General features: G+C 33.9%; 1 protein-coding gene across 1 annotated transcript in view; it reads left to right on the forward strand.

The window, feature by feature from the left end:
* The window catches only part of LOC138701233 (pescadillo homolog), a 30131-nt gene that overhangs the window by 13204 nt on the left and 994 nt on the right, over positions 1 to 15933 (forward strand). Inside the window, exons 6-8 of the mRNA XM_069827921.1 lie at positions 4023 to 4282; positions 5970 to 6157; positions 8024 to 8175. Of these exons, the coding sequence (XP_069684022.1) occupies positions 4023 to 4282; positions 5970 to 6157; positions 8024 to 8175 (600 nt within the window). The remainder of the gene's footprint in view (positions 1 to 4022; positions 4283 to 5969; positions 6158 to 8023; positions 8176 to 15933) is intronic.

Consider the following 15933-nt stretch of genomic DNA (forward strand, 5'->3'; position numbering starts at 1 on the left):
TTAAGTCAGTTGAGTTGCACCGCTTACTGATTGGGTGCTGGTAACTACAGCGACTCCACAATAGTATGTCAACTTTCCATGTTGAAGACCAAGTTCTAACTGTGACAGGTTCAAATTAAATTCATGATGAACAAAATAGGTGGTAATTATCTGTCACATGTGTAGGTAGGAGTTGGGAGATGCTGAATTTGTTTCACTTGTGAGTTTGATCTTGTATCTGTTAGTAATGTGTTGTTGTGGCGTCTTCAAGAAAGAAGGGACAGATTATGTATACTGAAGTCCAGGAATTAATTAGAATGAAATTGTTGTTGAAAATGTGGGGAAGAGGCAAGGAAGTGCAGGAAGGTCAGCCTGCATATTTGCCAAGACGAACTTACATCCAGTATCAGTCAGAACAATAAAAAGGATCCATAAAGAATGTAAAGAAACTGTAAAAACAACAAGAAAACATTGCTTATACCCTGACATATGAAAGTAATTAGTGATGACTAGTAAGAGAGTAGTCAGGAACACTATTGCAAATGTTTACTTTGTTCATAAAATTGAAGTAATGACATGTCCCAAACTATTCACTGCAATTACAGTATAGAAAAGATTCAACTTCCCATGTGGCATTAATAAAACGTGGATAGATAGTAATTTCACTTGTAATAAATTTTTTAAAAGTGAAAATCAGTGTGATGTAATGACAAACACCAATTCTCTTCTTCTTCTTCCTATCACGTATTAAGCCTGGTGGCCTGTTACAGTCTCACTCCATCGTTTCAGCATATGGCCCAAAGATCTTGTTTCTAAAGGCCAATCATTTAATGCTTGGCTTGATATCCTTGTTCTAGGCATCCTGAATATATAAGATTTCCATTTCTGTCTATAATTTTTAATTTTCTCTAAAATTGAGTCAATATTTAATAACACCAATTCTGTTACTCGTTTAATAGTACACCTAGGGTTGCAAGGTGAATTTATTAACATTATGTTGCTGATTTAAAGCTGACAGAGCATAATGAGATTATCATAGACAGATGAACTTTGACAGCTTTGAAAAATGGAAACATGAAAAACTGTTGCTGAATTTGCCCGTAAATAGTCGTTTTTGTAATGGACAATGCATCTTGTCACTCAGTGCAGGTAAATAAACTCTCTACAAAGTATGCTGTGGTGAATGAAATGATATGTTGACTAAGAAAAATAATGTACTTCTTATTGCTAACATGAGAATACGTGAATTATCCGAGTTTATTGACAAGTTTGAAGAATCAGGGAAGATATTTCAATCCAAAATTTTAAAATTATATGGACACAATGTTACGTTATGAAGATGCCACCATAATTGTTTTTTAACTTAACGTCATTGAACTTGACTTGGCGAAAATGAAGAGATTGGTAAAGACAGCAAAATATTCGACATGATTCTCACTAGTGAAACTGGAAAGGTTACAAAAGAGGCATTATCCAATGATACTGAATCAGATTGAATTGAATATAGTTCTTATGCTCAGAATATAGAGGTGCACTATTGGTATTGGCCTAGATCATATATGTAACAGATAACTCCTCGCTACGTTACAATCGGCAGCACTTTGAAGAGAACAACCGCCAGGATCGCCACCCGTCCGCTGTAAACGAACACGAAATGACAGCACAGGCGCTAATGCAATTCAAATGGGAAATATGACATGACTCCTTATGTAACAACTAGATGGCAGCATAGTAAACCTGACAAAAGTTGTTAACCTCAAAGCCTATAAGCCCGATATATCTGTTACATATATGATCTAGGGTATTGGGAAAAGATGGTTTCCTGGAAGAAGTAATGTACAGTTTTGTAATATAGGTACTTTTAAACGATTCTAGTAGTTCTCATATACTTTCATCTGAAGAGTCAGAGCTTTGCTCAGCCATTACTGCATTGTGACTGAAATCCTGCAGAAACTCATTAATGCTTGCAACAATGGGTTTCCTGAGCTGTGCATGAAGGGAAATTGTATTGATACTAATATTTTCAGGAAAGGTAGTACAAGCAGAATAATGATGTTTGTGAAAATTGTAGCTGCATTGCTTATGCACGCTATCTGTCCATAATCTATCTCTAATTAGTTATGGAAGTAACACAAAATTACTATTTTGTGTCGTTTCCGGTCGGTGATACCATAAGATTTTTAGAGTGGAACTCTTTGCATTGGGCAGACAACCAATGGGAATCCTGGAATTGGCACAGATTGAATTTAGGCAAGATGCTCTGAGAACAAGAAGAGTCCTAAAATGGTAAAATGATTTTATGCTGAGATTTCAGAATAGTTCTGACAATTTTCCACAGTGCTGCCAACAAGCATAAGTCAGTAATACATAATATAACATTTGAACACATTAACCTGACTAGTCTTGTGCCTAAAATCTCAACATATTTCTTTGGGTAGGAAATTCCTTCAGGTCAAGCCATGGTATTTAATTTCTTGTGGAAGGAAGACATTTCCCTTTTTTATTTTTACAAAAAATATATATTAAGAATACACACACTACAGTTATGTCATTTATACACCACAATATCCTTTAGTAACACTTTTTCAAACTGTGACCCAAGTTGACTTGCAACATCAGAAGCCTAAGGGGGGAAGAAAAAAATTTCCTGTGTTTTGGAAGGAATTGAAAAAGACATGTATTAATTCGGCGAAGAAAAGAAGTCAGATGTCTGCTCTGCGTGTGGTCAAAAAAAAAAAAAATTGAAATTTTTATTATGAATATGTATATATTTAAATTTCAAACATACATTACTGTCATATTTTTGTTTGCATGTTTTAACAATAGAGAACTAAAATCATAATTTAGAGTCATGTTACAGAAGGAAGTTACAAAAGGAAAAAAATATCCAATATTTAATTAAATTTATGTATTTGGAGATTAGAATAATCAAAACCCTTACATTACTAGAATATGTACACACCCAGAAACAAAATTTGGGCCACCTGAATTTTGTTTCTGGGTTTGTACTTGAATACATATGAAAGTTTCTTAATATCAATTGGAATATTAAATTAATAATGCACATGTTTTGTTTCTACCACTCATGATTTTGGAATGATACTGGTTATGTCTATTTTTTAAATCACAGAAATATCATTCCATTTGAATAATTTCAAGGAAAAATTGTTCCAGGGCCGGGTATCGATCCCGGGACCCTTTGCTTAGCGCGCGAACACTCTACCGACTGAGCTACCCCAGGAACTATACACGACACCATCACAATTTTTCCTTTATATCCACACAACTCGCATGAGCTGACAAGACGCCAGAACTCAGCTATGAGTGCACACAAATGCTGTGTGACTTAAACAATTTTTCCTTGAAATTATTCAAACCTGATAATACATTCGTTACTGGAGGTATGTTAACAGAAAGCCACAATTTAAGTCACACAGCATTTGTGTGCACTCATAGCTGAGTTCTGGCGTCTTGTCTGCTCATGTGAGTTGTGTGGATATAAAGGAAAAATTGTGACGGTGTCATGTATAGTTCCTGGGGTAGTTCAGTCGGTAGAGCATTCGCGCACTACGCGGAGGGTCCCGGGATCGATACCCGGCCCCGGAACAATTTTTCTTTGAAATTATTCAAACCTGCTTTACAGGGAGCTACTACCCGAAAGCCAGATTTGCATATCATTCCATTGCATTTTAATAGATCTACTATGTGATTTGTGTCCATACACTTTAGTTCCATAACTTTATATTAATCTTCCAGCACTTCTTGAACAAACAGTATTTGACGGCTTAGGGTGTTGACTTCCTGTTACTAGTATGTTTGTGGGTTTATTATTATTTTTATTTATTTATTTATTTTTTTTTTTTGCAGAAATCTGTCCAATTTTCAGAGTTACTGCAACTCTGTTCACTGTTTTTGAAATTAGAATAAGTGGTATACTATTCTTTCTTTTTTAATTATACTTGGATATCAATGAAAATGTTTTTTGTGTTTCTCTCTGTAATGTATGTTACTTCTCTGTCTTTAATAAAAACTTATTTTACCAGGGGGATGACGCTGAAAAATTAGAAGCAGCAAAGCTGGAAGCAGAAAAAGTAAAGAAACTGAAGACACTTTTTAAAGGATTGAAATTCTTCATAAATCGGGAAGTTCCTCGTGAACCAATTGTTTTTACAATTAGGTGTTTTGGTGGTGAAGTTTCTTGGGATAAACTGCTGTTTGTTGGTGCAACCTTTAATGAATCTGATGAGACCATCACACATCAAATTGTGGACAGACCAAGTATGGAAAAGCAGTACATTTCAAGGTAAGACACATTAATAAGAAATATGTAGAAAAGACAAGAGACAACAGTAATAATGTAATAATAATAATAATAATAATAATAATAATAATAATAATAATCTGGCCTGTTATGTTCTCACTCCATCGTTTCAGCAGATTGCCCAAAGATCTTGTTCCTAAAGGCGGTATTTTAATGCTTGGCATGGTATCCTTGTTCTAGGCATCCTGAGTATGTGAGGTTTCCATTTTTGTCTATAATTATGAATTTTCTCTGAAATTGGGTCAATATTTAATTCTTTCAAAATACCCAAATTTTTCTTCTTGTCTAATGTAGTATAGCCAGCTGTTCTTTTTAAAAATTTCATTTCATTGGCAGTGATTTGGTGTTCATCACATTTACGTATGGTGCAAACTTCACTTCCATACATGAGAACAGGTCTCGCCATTGTTTAATAGGCTTTAATTCTTGTATGTTTTTGGACAAGAGAGGGTTTGAAAATGTTATTAATGGTATTCATTGCATAGTTAAAGTAATTCAGTTTTGTAGAAATATCTTCTTCTTGTTCATAGCTTAAATGATAACCCAGATATTTAAAACATGAGACTGTTCTACAGGTTTATTATCAAGGCAAATTTTGCTGCGGAGATAATTTTTTCCAATGAATCCCATTACTTTAGTTTTATTAACTGAAATTTCTATCCCTCATTCTTCAGAAACGAGTTGTAAAAACAGAACGTTGGAGGCCATCTTCAGAATCTGCTAATAATATTACATCATCTGCAAATAGTAATATATCTAACTTTAAATTTGTATTAGTGCTCAAATTACCATGTTTTGTTCTTTTCCAGTTTCTAATCATATGATCCATATATAAATAATAATAATAATAATAATTATTATTATTATTATTATTATTATTATTATTATTATTATTATTATATAGTAATGATAATAGCAGGAATAATACCAATCCTAAAAATGACTCAAACATAACTACAAGTGTTTTAATATGCAACTTATTTGCTTTCTATGTAATTGTAAAGCAATATTTTTAATATAGTAACAAATATCCCACGCTAAAGTAATGGCATTTTTAGACACAGAATCAATTCAGAGCATTATGAAATATAATTTTTTAATAAAATGGTCTTGATTTGAAAGAAAGAGTAAACTTAATTGTCATTTATTAAAAAATCAGCTTTAATATTTTTTCTTACTTAAAATAAAGTGATAATTAAAGCTTTGTAGGTAAACAGTGTATTCCCACACTTATAAATTTCGGAAAAATTAATTATTGTTTACATGATTATACTTCTATTCGAAAACTTGTAAGCCTTAAGAAGTACATATGTCAACTGTAATCTGGGTTGACATTGTAGCCAAGCTGATTTTGACTAAGAATAGTACAGTTTATAAATGGTGTCGAATATCTTCCTGAATCATGAAGAATGCATTTTGTGTGTAATCCAGGAAACGAAATTTTATCTTATTGAATTCATACATAATAAATAATTTCGATTATGTTTTGTATTTTGATTGGTACTTGAAGAAAAGAATTATAAGGGGAAGATCATGCAACGTGATAAAAGAACTGAATGGTTGTAAAACACGTTGAAATTTATAATTAGAAAGTGTCTTATCCTCATTACATGAATATGTTAAAGTTATGTGAACTTGTGCATTGTAAAGTAAACTTTTTTCATTTCAGATATTATGTTCAGCCACAGTGGATATTTGATTCTGTAAATGCGCGAGAACTCTTACCTGTTGAAAAGTACTTCCTTGGAGCTATATTACCTCCCCATCTCTCACCATTTGTTGATAAAACAAGAGAACAATACATTCCACCAGAGGAGAAATCTCTAGATGATCCTTCATTAGCACAGACAAAGTCAGGTTGGTATTAATGACTGTAAATTCTGGTACAACAGTTAATTCAGATTTGATGGCAACAATCTGTTCTGACTTATTTTGAGCTCTTACAGAAAATTTAAAATATTCCTACAAGAAAATGCATTATCTATTATCTAATGATACTGCAGGATAAGGCAACAGTTTAGGAATGAAAAAGAGGTTAGAATATAAAACCAATCTTTTTGTGACTTAAATGGTTCAAATAGGAATCCTGGCAACAACTAGCCCATCAAGTGTTGATCACTTAAGAGGTTGTCTTACAGTGTGTTCATCTGTTGCAGCTAGACCAAGTGTTGATCACTTAAAAGCAGTGAGGGAAGTGGGAAAAAACCAGAGGTGGTATGCTACACCAAGATTTTCCTCTGTCATACCTCGATTTAAAAAAAGGGATACCCTCTCCCTTACAACATAGACATAAATGATGTATACAATAAATTGTTTCGTGCAGCCAGTAACACGAATCTTTGAAGTTTACACAGCGCATTAAATTTCTTAATAAAATAATTTCAATTTACTTCAGCTATTTACTAAATCATTTTACAATGTCCTTTGAGACTTATCATGTAAAATAATGTTAAAGCTTCAAAGTGTCTTACTTAATTATTAATAAAAAGTGCAACAACAAAAAATGACACAGTCACTAAATTGGCAACAATGGCCACCACAAGCTACAAACCACAGCCTTCTATACTAGAAATACTACCGTTGTAAACATTCCAGGGGTTGAGTTTTTCAAATAAGTGTGCCTAAATACACTCTGAATACAGTTCCAGAAGGTTGTGGTTTAGATTTACGAAGCAAACAAGATAGTACTCTTTGATGTGAAGAAATGTATAAACAAATTTTTACGATCACATTTTTTTCAGTGACGGTATGTCATTTTTCACTAACGGTATGTTTTCTGGCCATAGAAACCAGTGGCGGTATTCCATACTGTCACATACTGTCTCACTTCCCACACTGCTTAAAAGGATGTCTTACAGTGTGTTCATCTGTTGCAACAACTAGACTATCAAGTGTTGATCACTTAAAAGAATGTCTTACAGTATGTTTATCTGTTGATTACAAACATACATTTCTGTTGTTAAGCATGTTCCATCTCACTTGGTACTAGTAGCTTATGTCATTTTATGGGGCGTATGCTACAAGCTGGAAGGTCTAAGGCTAGTTTCCTGATGAGGTCATGGATATTTTCCATTGATTTCATCCTTCCAGCTGAAGTATGTCCCTGGGGTTCACTCAGCTTTTAACAAAAATGAGTACTAGGTGTTGTGTTGGGAACAAAGGCAGCCAGGACGTAGGATCCATACTGCTTGTTAGTGTTGATTCTCTAGTGAGGTGGGAACCTTAACCTCCCACCAGAAGATCTTCCAGGGCCTGCAGTAGAATAGCTTTGCTTTTCCTATGTTATTATTTTGAATAGAATATGATTGTTATCCATCCAGGAGTGTTAGTGCCAGGTGTTTCCAGACGTATCGTTAATTATTATGGATAACTTGATTTTGGCGTGTTAATTAAGCAGTGTACTACTTCATTGGTCTCAATAGATGCGTTTCTGCTACTTGTCTTGATGTTAGTGTATATAACTCTAACCAATCAAGTAAAATTAATTGAGCTTTGAAACAATTGACTTAATCTTGTACATCTATTTCTACATTTGGCATATATAAATGTTTTTGTTTCAATTATTGATTAATGGATACTAAGGAGACATTATGTAGATTTATATTACTATATTTTGTGTATCATGTTTCATGCAACTTCATTTCAATTTTGCTGTAAGCCAGAAAATTACAGTAGTTTAAAAAAAAAAAAAAAGAAGATTAAAATTTTATCAATTTGCTTTAGGCGAAGGTGATTCAGATGATGATGATGATGATGAAGAAGAAGAAGAAGAAGAAGAAGAAGAAGAAGAAGGAGAAAAAGAAAGTGAACCCAATGAAGAGAAAACAAATAAGGCAGAAGTAGTTCAACAAGGAGTCAGTGTCAGAGAACAAAAGGTTAGTAGAGTAATTTTGCTATTAGTTTGGTTTAGAACAAGGCTTCAGAAATCCAGTTGTCATGAGGAGGTTATATGGTGAGTAGATTTTCAATGTTGGTTTATTTACTTATTTTTTTACATGAATCAGACTTCCAGTAAAAATGAGAATTAATTGTGATGAGAAGAGTGATATATTTGTGGAGTCTTGGTTCAATGTTTTCTTTTGATATAATTCTGCGTCCTCCTCCAGTTCCATATATATATTTTGCAACTTCGTTTACCAAATATATTGTGATAAGCATTTTGCTCAAACTAATAAGTATAGAATATAAAGTATAATTGTTATGTAACACCATATTGGTAGTTTTATATTTCATTGTAGTATATTTTCGAATTACGCTTTGAAGAATGCTATTAGTGCCTTACATAGCCTACTCAAAAATCATTCATTGTTATTGTTGGAGTCTTCTATGGTAGATATTACAAAAAGTAATTTGCCTCTTTTACACTTTAGTAGTAGTTGTTGTTCTTATTATATTATTAATTTACATCACACTGGTAATGATCCATTGGATGACATAACTTTTGTACACTAAAATTGAAATTGGATACGTGCAGGTTTTTTTTTTTTTTTTTTTTTTTTTTTTTTTGCAAATTGGTTAATTATACAAAATAACTGCTTTATTAGCTGCAAAGCAAACATAGAAATGAGTATAAAATATCTCTTAAAAATTATCTTCAAATGTATATTAAAGATTGTATAGCTGACAACAATAAGAACGAAAGAGTTAAATGTATATAAGACATTAAAAAAAGGATTTAATATTTGGAGAGGGAGTAGTATTCATCAAGACAAGAAAAATAGTTTAATAGTAGATGTTATGCAACATTAAGATATAGGCGAATAATAGGGAAGATTGGAGAATGCTGGGATTGCAGTAAAAGACCTACCCTTGGGGAAAAAACTACGTACTATGTATGTAGTGTGAAATTGGTATTGCAACAACAGCATATCTTCTAATGTGAATTCTTTGCTTATTTCTTATTGGCCGCATTCAGCAAAACACATCAATTACTAATTGATGACTTAGCATCTGCTGAACATGCGTAAAATCTGCAATGAGTATGTTTTAATGAGGAATTGGGTACCTTGTTTTCCATTGCTCTTGAGGATTAAATTTGTAATCATGATTTCTTTACATCTCATTGATGGCGAAATTTTGAAAAATTGAATATGTATTTGTGGAGGAGCAAATTTTCTTTGAGTGAAGGGTAACTACTGTAGTGTAGAAAAATCCTAATAAAAAAATATGAATTTAATAAAATGATACACAATACAATTGGAAGCTGAAAATTGGCAAGTAAATTAATTAATTGGCAATGTTTATACCAACACTTTCCTTGGTGTATTGAACTGTTTTCTAGTAATATAATTTAATCTGAAAACTGACACCAACTTCATGCCTTCAATACATTCAAAAGTGCATCCAGAAAGCTCAATGAAATTGCACATCATCACAAGACCAGTGAGCTAGCAATTGAAGATTGGAACCCAGGACCTAACTAAGTGCCAAAAAGATGTTTAGAAGTTATGAACAAAAACATACAATAATAATAATAATAATAATAATAATAATAATAATAATAACTGAACACATTATTTTATTTATTATTTTTATGGATACATGTTTGATACACATAGACAAATTTCTTACTGAACAGAGGTGAAAGAACATTTTATGAAAAACCAAATAAGGGAAATAATGCCTCGTGAAATAAAAAAAAAAGAACTATGTTCACGTACATTTTAACCCAAAAGACGACTATGTGCCAACATAGCTATATATTCAAATCATGCAGTTCATATTGTTTTACTGACATATAACTTCATAAAAGGATCTACAGTATATTTCTCACCCAAGAAAGACAACATTGATAGAAAGATCCTGTTTCTTTTCATTACTCAGTATTCTTTTTTCTATGATTCATTTTACAGTGACATTCCTGATATCGCAAACAGTTTTCCCTTTTTTAGATTTCCATATTTCTACTACACTTTATGAGTATCTCATTCTTCAAACTCAGGGTTTCCTGCTGAGAACCATATCATTAATACCTTTGAGATACCGAGGTTCTTTGTTGTTATGAGAATAAGCTGTAGCCTGGATATCCAAGAACATATCTTCTCATATTTCAGTAATCTCATTTGTTGTTCTGGCTAAAAGATTTCATTATATTGTGTAACCCTTCAGGTATAAAAGCCTTGCATATTATTGGCATCTTTAAATGCAGTAAATAGTCTATTAATATTCAAATCGGAACTGAGGTATTCTTTTTGTGACTTAGCTCTTGAATAATGATTTTCAGCTCGTGGTATACTATTTACATTCTCCTTTATATTTTGTTTATCCTCAGCTGTCATTTCTGTGGTTTTGGATTCTTTCCTCGCTTTTCTTTGAAATGTACCTCTCCTTCTTTCTTCCTCATAACTAAAGTTTGAAGTTATGACTAGAGAGAGCAAAATTTGCTATGAAAGTCTTATGACAAACCTGAATATTGTAGGTAATAGTGCATTTCCGCAGACTCTCCTGGAGTTGTTCACAATATGTACCATGTCTTCGTTGTTGCACTGGAATCAGATTCATTAAACCCATCAAGTATGTGTTTGTGTTGCAGTCACATGCATAAAATTTTGTGAACGGACTATGTTAATTGATATATATTATTTTATTTTAATATACCCAAGTACATATGATATTTCCATGCAGATATTCTGTCATCATACGATGAAAGAGTAGTGGAACGGAGAAAAATTCTCTCCAGCACCGGGATTTGAACCCAGGTTTTCAGCTCTACGTGCTGATGCTTTATCCACTAAGCCACACCGGATACCCACTCCGGCACCAGACAGAATCGTCTCAGATTAAGTTCCAACTCTTGGGTTCCCTCTAGTGGCCGCCCTCTGCACTATGTCATAGATGTCTATGAATGTAGGACTGAAGTCCACACATGTGCAGGTGCACTCGTTATGGGTGACTAGTTGGCCGGGATCCGACGGAATAAGCGCCGTCTTAAGTCACGAAGTGATTTACTCATATCCACTTCGTGATTTAAGATGGCGCTTATTCCATCGGATCCCGGCCAACTAGTCACTCATAACGAGTGCACCTCAGCACATGTGTGGACTTCAGTCCTACGTTCATAGACATCTATGATGTAGTGCAGAGGGCGGCCACTAGAGGGAACCCAAGAGTTGGAACTTAATCTGAGACGATTCTGTCTGGCGCCGGGGTGGGTATCCGGTGTGGCTTAGTGGATAAAGCATCAGCACGTAGAGCTGAAAACCCAGGTTCAAATCCTGGCACCGGAGAGAATTTTCCTCCGTTCCATTACTCTTTCATCGTATGTTAATTGAGATTAGATCATTTACCTGTGCTGGTAGTCATTGTCTTGCTAGTTTTGTAACATTCTAGTATGGGTTATATTCTTTCCCAGTAATACGTTGTTTCTTTTGGAGATCTACATAGTATTCTCATTTTTTATTATTATTGAATCAGTTTACAATGTACGTTAACATCTTTTGACAGCCAAATCAGTAAATTTCTCGTACTGCAAGAAACAATTCTTCTTATCGTAACTGTCTTTTCTTCATCACTTCCAGAATGCCCTTTTTCCATGTTGTCATTGGTTTCACTTCTTGCAGCAGCTTTTACCACTAGTACCCTCCATTTTACAGAAACAACTGAAGGCACTTAACTGTCTTCTGGGTTTAGAACCAGTGCACTAAGCAGTGCTGCTATGTTGCAGAGGCTGTTACATCTATGAGAACTGTCTTGGTGCATAGCCGTCTTTAGGGTTGTTGGTGTTGTTACAAAGCAGAATTCTGGGATAACTAAAAAACAAAAATAATGGTACTTAGCCAGATTATGGGTTCTACCCTTCAATTATTCTTAGATGTTTTCTGCTGAATGCAGCCATTGCAATGCACTAAACAAATGAACAAACTGATGTGGAGTCATTTGTCTGTGATTGTACGTATAAGGTAGACACTTAAAGCTTTTTGTGATCAATGACTTCTATCATTCAGACAGTTCATATGAACTGGTTAAACTTCCTCAGGTTTGCAGAACCAGTTTTTTAAATTCACCCTGCCCCCATAGGAAAAAAAAGTACAAATGTTTTGAGTTACTATGAGTATGACAGAGTATTATTATGCCTTGAAATACAATTCACTGAAGTCAGCGTGTAATGTATTTTAATAGTGGTCTGCTGCAAGTGACACTCCTGAAAATAGACCAGCTGATTAGAAGATGTGTAAGAGAACTATGCAACTAAAAGATAGTCAGGGAAAGAATGAAAAGCTTCTGCCCATGTTTTAAAATCATGGATCTGCCAGAACTGAACTGCTTTGAAGCCTGTACTATTAAGATATCTTGACATAATCTTCCACAATTTACTATAATTTCAGTACATAAACCACCAAAAGTAGGCTTGAATTCTCAAGATGTTAATCTTTTTTCTGATACTACGACAATACTTTTAGAAGATTTAAATAGTAAAGATCAAATATGGGGATATTGTGTAACCTCACCTAATGGAAGATATCTACTAACTATCGCACCTCTTGAACCCACGTAATATCGTCATAATACACTGACGGACAAAAAATTTGGGACACTTGAATTTTACTTTGTACTTAATATGTCAGCAAAATGTTTTAAATGGTGATTAACTTAATTATATGATTATAAACGTAGCCTAGACTGAAAAAAAAATGATTATGACTCCATACCACCAACAATTACCAACAATAACATCACAATCTAGATTTGAACAAAATTTTGCTTATTATGCAGAATGTGACAATAATGGGCATTATTGTTGGTAATTGTTGGTGTTATGAAGTCATGTTCATGTTCTTTTTTTGTATAGTAAGATTATAATCTTATTAATCATTTAAAACATACTGGTGACCTATTAAATACATTCACAAAGTAAAATTCAAGTGTCCCAAATTTTTTGTCTGACAGTATATATTGTCCGATATATTAGACATAGTTCTGCACAAATATATTCAGAACACCTCAAAGACGTGTGTATCACATGACTTGGACTCCGATAATTGTCCAGTTCTGATTTCATTCAACAACATTCCTATGCTTCGCCCTCCTCTTAGTCGACCTTTCAATGGTACTATAAACTGGAACTACTTTCAACTAAAACTAGATGATGTTTTGCAAACAAAGTAAAATTCAAGTGTCCCAAATTTTTTGTCTGACAGTAAATATTGTCCGATATATTAGACATAGTTCTGCACAAATATATTCAGAACACCTCAAAGACGTGTGTATCACATGACTTGGACTCGGATAATTGTCCAGTTCTGATTTCATTCAACAACATTCCTATGCTTCGCCCTCCTCTTAGTCGACCTTTCAATGGTACTATAAACTGGAACTACTTTCAACTAAAACTAGATGATGTTTTGCAAAAGCCCACTGATAACTTGAAAACAATCACTGATGCTATGCAGCATTTCTTACTTTCACTGATATTACTTCATCTATTCGAGCAGCAACAGTTCTGTCAAGATGAGTAGGTACATAAAAATCTTATCACGAAACTCTCCCCTCAAAAATGGAATGGCTTATAAAGGAAAAATATCAAACCAGTGTGACAAAAACAAAGAAAGCCATGGCAGCATCACCGTCTAACTAGAGAGGTAAAAAAAATTGTTGGACAGACACTGATTCATGTTTTATCAATGCCATCTATCCAGTTTATCTCCAGGAGACTCCTTTGGAAAGAGTCAGAGTGTTGAGCTATGTACGAGTATAATCCCACCTTTACAAGATGGTTGTCAATATGCAAGTGACAATGAAAAGTGTAAAATTTCAAGCCTCTTTCATACCAAACCCAATCAAGGATCAAGAGCTCAACGAAAATATAGATCATTTTCAGCACCATTCACCTCGCCAAATGAGATCCACTCAGTAATTCAGAAACTTTCAACAAAGAAAAACCTGGATACTATGTCATCCCAAACTTTGTATTGAAGTATCTGACTTGTAAAGCTCTAGCAAACTTAGCTTCAGTCCTGAGACTGAGCTGCCCCCATGTAGAGTGCCCTCCATGCATCCCTGTCGTTGGCCTTTTGTTTCAAATGTTGATAGTTGATACATTCTGCATCTTCTATCAGTTTTAAATCCAAGTGTTTTGAGGGCATTCTCTTGGTTGTGTCTCTTATATTTGGCCTTCCATAACATTGCATAACAAACCTCTGTGCCTGAGTGTGTGGTCAAGCCATCTTAGTTTCCTGTTTATAATTGCTTGAATAATACATCGTTCTTCATTTACAATCTGCAGAACTTCATTTGATTTCCTCTGTATCCAGGATTTTTTCAGTTCTCCACGAGAACCACATTTCTAATGCTTGCAATCGTTTTAAAACTTGTTTATCATCCAAGTCTCTGCTCCATTAAGAGCAATCAACCAGACAAGTTTTGATGAAGCGTCTTCTTAATTTTTGGAAGATAGATATGTATAAAATTTCAATATAAAAGAAAAAAGTGTCAGAATAATATTTGTATTAATAACGATTGTCAAAAATTGACATGAAATTACAAATGAAAAGACGATAAAACAGGAACCTGCAATGGCTGTTTCTGTCAGTAGTTTCCCCATCATATATCATAGCATATATAGTGTTAATTTAAATATGTTTGATTCTGGGTGTTTGCGTGTGAATATAGTACACATCTCAGTTTTCAAGACTTCGTCAAAAAGATGCATATTATAATCATGTAAATACAGTATGTACATTTGCATGAATTTATCTTAGTCTTTGTTACTCTTATCATCGACACAATAACAATTACAGAACCAGTTGTTAACCCTTAGAAGCCAGAAGACTTATACCATTATTGCACGCAAAAGTGTAACTCTTAACCAGGGGTTCGTATACCTGCATAATCAGGTAAATTCGTGTTGGGTTCGTTAGCCGAGCGGTTTAAGGTACACAAGATATGTCTGGTCAGCATATCGTGCCAAAGATAGCAGGTTTGTGAACTGGCCACTGCAGTCAATTGAGCCTGTGGTACAGGATGAGGAGGGCCTATGTAAAACAATTGGTGTAATGGTATGCATGGAAGCTGATGGGGTTGTAGTTGAAATGATTTTGCTCCTTTTTTTAAGAAAAAAAAATCACATCTTTTTTTATCCTTTTAATCAAGTGCAATGTCCTTATTGTTATATATGAAATACGTCGATATTATTTAATTGTATATAACGTACAATTTATAACATATTATTTCACATCATGACCATAATATTAGCTGGCCACTATAATGGACGCACGGCTTCTAAAGGTTAAATACTGTATTTTGAATAATACGTACAAACACTACAGGAGCATGTTTTCTATGCCTGTCAGCCATCCGACACCAACCAGGAGTGTTTCAAAGAATGTGTGATTCCCTAAGACGTAGGGTAGAAGGATGCATTTCAATGAATGGCATCACATAAAGCACTTCGTATGGACTTACAGTGATGGACAAGTGCTCATATCTATTAAGTTGTGTGTTTTAAGACGCATGTTTATTAGACTTTGTTTTGGTTTGATGAATACTACTTCTCTCAAAATATTAGACCCCCTCTTTTTTAACATTCTGTATAATTATTGTGTGATGGAAATTTATTTTTAGAGAGGAAAATAAGCAGTGTGATGCATTACCATATTGTTTTGAAGTCAAGTGAGCCACTTTTCTGTAATATGTCT

The sequence above is a fragment of the Periplaneta americana genome, chromosome 1 (genome assembly GCF_040183065.1).
Source record: "Periplaneta americana isolate PAMFEO1 chromosome 1, P.americana_PAMFEO1_priV1, whole genome shotgun sequence".
Lineage (NCBI taxonomy): Eukaryota > Metazoa > Arthropoda > Insecta > Blattodea > Blattidae > Periplaneta > Periplaneta americana.